Raw genomic sequence first — 3782 nt, 5'->3', positions numbered from 1 at the left:
GCATTCCTGGCTCCTGAGGAGCAGGGTCAGGGGAGAACAAGGCCACGCACAGGGAGTGTCCCAGGGGTCGCAGGCATCCTGTGGGCTGGCGGAGCTGCTGTGTGAGGAGAGGAGTGCCTGAAAGCTGTTTGCAGAGTGAGGAAGCAGCTGTGGAGTTGGCAGCTGTCCATGAATGATTCCTCAGCAGTGGCACATCTGGCCACGTGTTGTTCTTTTGGGATTAAAGAGTTCTGGAGAGCACCAGCTCAGTCATGTCATCTTTTCCTCCTGCATCCTCAGCTCCATGCCTGTCCAGTGCATCTCAGTTCTCTCCCCACACACCAGGAAAGGCAGGGAAAGGGACAGGGTGGGATCTGGAGCCTTCAGAGCCTGGTGGGCCCATTGTGTGGGAAGCAGCATTCCCTAACACCTTGATCTTTGGTGTCTTCTACTCACTGGGCTCTTTCTCACCAGCTTTTGATACCCCTCAGGCTCCTCCAAGTGCCTCCTGATGTTCTCCCATGTCTTTTGGTGGTTCTCTGGGATATCTGGCAGCACCTTGTTGGAGGTTTTTCCTTTTGTTTTTTTCTGTCTTAGGGAAAATTTCCCCCGTTTTTGTTGCTAAGGAACAATAACCATTCCAAGGGAGGCTCCTGCTTTCCTTAGCAGATACCTGTCTTTCAAACCAGGACACCCCTTTATGCTCTCCAGGGACTTCAGGTGTCTCAGTTTTGTTGATTGCCCACCCTCAGCTCCAGGAATGAATCCCTGGGCCAGCAGGACCTGGGGGCTGCAGCTGGTGCTCCAAGGGCTCCCAGGCAGTGCTGGGAATCCACTGGGGGATGTGAGCCACACCAGGAGTAGAAATGCTGGAACTGCACCAGATCCTCCCCATTCCCCAGCAGGTGCAGGCCATGGCTGACACTGTTCCAGGCCCTGCTGCCCACTCTGCCCATCCCCAGGGAGGGACCCAGCCCGGCAGGGATCCCTCTACCTCTTCCTTTGGAGATCCCCAGGATCCTCCAAGAGCCTTGGGGTGCACTCTTTAGGTGCTTTCTTGCACTCCCTGGAAGTCTGTCTGTCCCTCCTGGCACACCAGGAGTCCTTGCCTCATGAGGATGAACCATCAGCACAAGGCACTGGGAAGTGAAAGGCACTGGGTTTATTTCTAACAGAGCTAAAGTCTTAATTAATTAACAAAGGGTAAAAGAACCTGTCTGCCCTGGCCAGGCACCCTGGGACCCCATGCCACCCCCTCACCCCTCCTGAGAACTGCCCTACCTCCCCCCACATCCCAAAACAACCCAAAGGATGAAACACAGCACCAAACCCCAGCATTACCCCCTCCCAGCACTGCATCCCCCACCAGAGACCCCCAGCCCTGTCCCTCCATATCTCAGAGCACCCCCCTCACCCACCAGGGATGTTCAATCACGACCCCTTCCCCCGTAAACCCTCCACCAGGAGCCCCCAGCCCTGTCCCCCCATACCTCAGAGTCCCCCCTCATCCACAGAGCCCTCCAGCCCTGCTCCCCACCTCAGAGCCCCTCCCCGTCCCTCACGGACCCGTCACGGACCGTTCCCAGTCCCTCTCGCCCCAGCCATGTACCCCCACCCCTACAGGCCTCCCCCGCTCCAGGCCCCTCCGGCAGGACCCTCACCCTCCCCATCCCCAGCTTGTTCCCCCATCCCGGGGCCACCCCCGGCTCCTCCCGCGGGGCCCCCTGACCCCCATAACCGCTGTCCCCTGCGGGACCCCAGCCCGCTCCGACACGCGCTGCGCCTTTAAGACCGCGCCTACAGCCCAGCTTGAGTGGCAGCCCTAGGAGCCAATCAGAACGCCAGCGTCCTGCCCACCGGCAGAGCTAGCATTACAATGAGGCCACGCCCTGTGGGCGGGCACTCCCGGGGGCTACGGCTCTGATTGGCCGCGCCCCGCGAGAAGGACGGGCAGAGCCCCGCCCCCGCGCCGGGCGGGGCGGCAGCGCTGAGGCGCCCCGGGCCCCGCGCGGCCGCTCAATCGCTGTCGCTGTCGCTGCTGTCACCGCCCTCCGCCGCCGCCGCCTCCGGCTCGGCCTCGTCCCGCAGGTCGGCGAAGAAATCCTCCCCGCTGCCCAGCGCCTTGCTGCTGAGGGCGCGCAGCGGCCCGCCCTTCTTCTTCTTCCGGCGGTAATCATCGACCACCATGGAGCCGAGCGCCGACACGTCCCAGAACTTCACCTTCTGGGCGTGGCCGCTGCTGGCTAGGAGCTTCCCGTCCGCGGCTACGGCCAGCTGCTCGATGGGCTCGCCCAGGTGCTGCCCCACGCAGCCCAGCACGCGGTTCGGCAGCACGTTCACCCCCCCGGGCACGGCACGGGGCACTGAGGGCCCTGCAGCGCCCGGGGACGCCGCCTGCCCGCCTGTCCTGTGAGCTGGGCAAGGCTGATCCTGTCCCACACCCTCCTCGTCCCGTCCCTTCCCATCCCACACCTCCCCTTGCACATCCCATCCCACGCCATCACATCCTCCACAATTCCCTGTCACCCCCTCCCACCCCACCCCATCTCCAGCCCACTCTTCTCCCCTTCCTATGTCACCACCCTCCCCTCCCTCTCCCATCTCACCCCCCACAATCCCTCCGGCTCGCACGCCCTTCCATCCCATCGCTCTCCATTCCCATCCCACAGCTCCCCATCCCTGCCCAGCTCACCCCCTGACCTGATGACTCCGTCCAGGGACCCCACGCACACGATGCTGTCCGTGATGGGCACCATGCAGTCAATGGTCTCTGCCCTGAGCGCAAAGCGGTCGCTGGCGGCCCCGAAGCCGTCCCAGTTGAAGAGGTAGATGGTGCCTTCGCTGGAGCCACACGCCACCTTCCTCCCCCTCTAGGCACGAGGGAGGGCAGTGAGGCAGAGGCAGAACAAAAAACGGAGCGAGGACAGGGGGCTGTGGGATCCTGCTCCACACTGGGGAGCGGTGCCAACCTTCATCAGCACCACAGAGGTCAGGTCGCCGTTCTGCGGCTCTGAGAGCAGCTCAAAGCGCCGTCTCTTCACGTTGAAGACGCCCAGGGTGCCATCACCACTGTGGGAGGTGGAAGGGACACGCTGTGAGCACGGGACATGGCACAGGGCACTCCAGCCATGAATGGACACACACGGCGAGCCCGACCCCACAAAGCCCCTCCGGTACCTGGCTGTCAGCAGGATCTTCCCGTTGCCATCCACAGCCATGGCACTGATGTACTCCTCCTGCTGCCGTGCCTCCAGGATGGCGCTGCCCCTGCGCAGGTCCCACACTTTCACTGCCCCACCGTCGTCACCCGTGGCAAAGATGTGGTTGTCGATGGGCAGCACGCAGTTGAGAGCTGCTCTGCAGAGACCCCGGCCCACGGTCACGGCTCCCGGAGCAGCGCTGCGGGCTCTCCCTACAGCCCGGGGCTGCGTGGCCGTGCCGCGGGACGGAAGGGGACAATGCCCCAGCCCTTGTGCCCGAATGAGCCGCCTGCACGGACTTACTCGTGGGCCTTGGGGAAGCGCGTTTCCAGCCGTCCCTCCTCCGCCGTCAGAATGTGGATGGACTTATCCTTGGACACAGTGAAAAGCTCTGGAGAGCCGCGTTAGTGCCCCCTGCCCGGCGGCCCCCGGTGCCACCCCACGTGCCCCGCACTCACTCTGCCCGTCCTGGGAGAACGCCACGTCCCGGCACGACTTGAGGTGATGTCCCGAGGACCAGAGCTGCCGGTTCTCCCCCTCGGTGCAGGAGTACGAGTACCTGCCGGCACGGGAGTGCTCGCCGGGGCCCGCGGGCGGCCGGGG

General features: G+C 63.7%; 1 protein-coding gene across 1 annotated transcript in view; it reads right to left on the bottom strand.

Annotated features, from left to right (window-relative positions):
* Positions 1–1667: 1667 nt before the first annotated feature.
* The window catches only part of WDR55 (WD repeat domain 55), a 2520-nt gene continuing 405 nt past the window's right edge, over positions 1668–3782 (bottom strand). Inside the window, exons 2-7 of the mRNA XM_031060585.1 lie at positions 3638–3738; positions 3483–3570; positions 3157–3336; positions 2949–3048; positions 2680–2849; positions 1668–2323 (exon numbers count right to left, since the gene is read on the bottom strand). Coding sequence (XP_030916445.1) covers positions 1996–2323; positions 2680–2849; positions 2949–3048; positions 3157–3336; positions 3483–3570; positions 3638–3738 — 967 coding nt within the window. The 3' untranslated portion in view covers positions 1668–1995. The remainder of the gene's footprint in view (positions 2324–2679; positions 2850–2948; positions 3049–3156; positions 3337–3482; positions 3571–3637; positions 3739–3782) is intronic.

This window comes from Geospiza fortis, unplaced genomic scaffold, assembly GCF_000277835.1.
Source record: "Geospiza fortis unplaced genomic scaffold, GeoFor_1.0 scaffold413, whole genome shotgun sequence".
Classification (NCBI taxonomy): Eukaryota; Metazoa; Chordata; class Aves; order Passeriformes; family Thraupidae; genus Geospiza; species Geospiza fortis.
The sequence above is the reverse complement of the archived record's forward strand: the minus strand, read 5'-3'. Positions and strand labels throughout refer to the sequence as shown.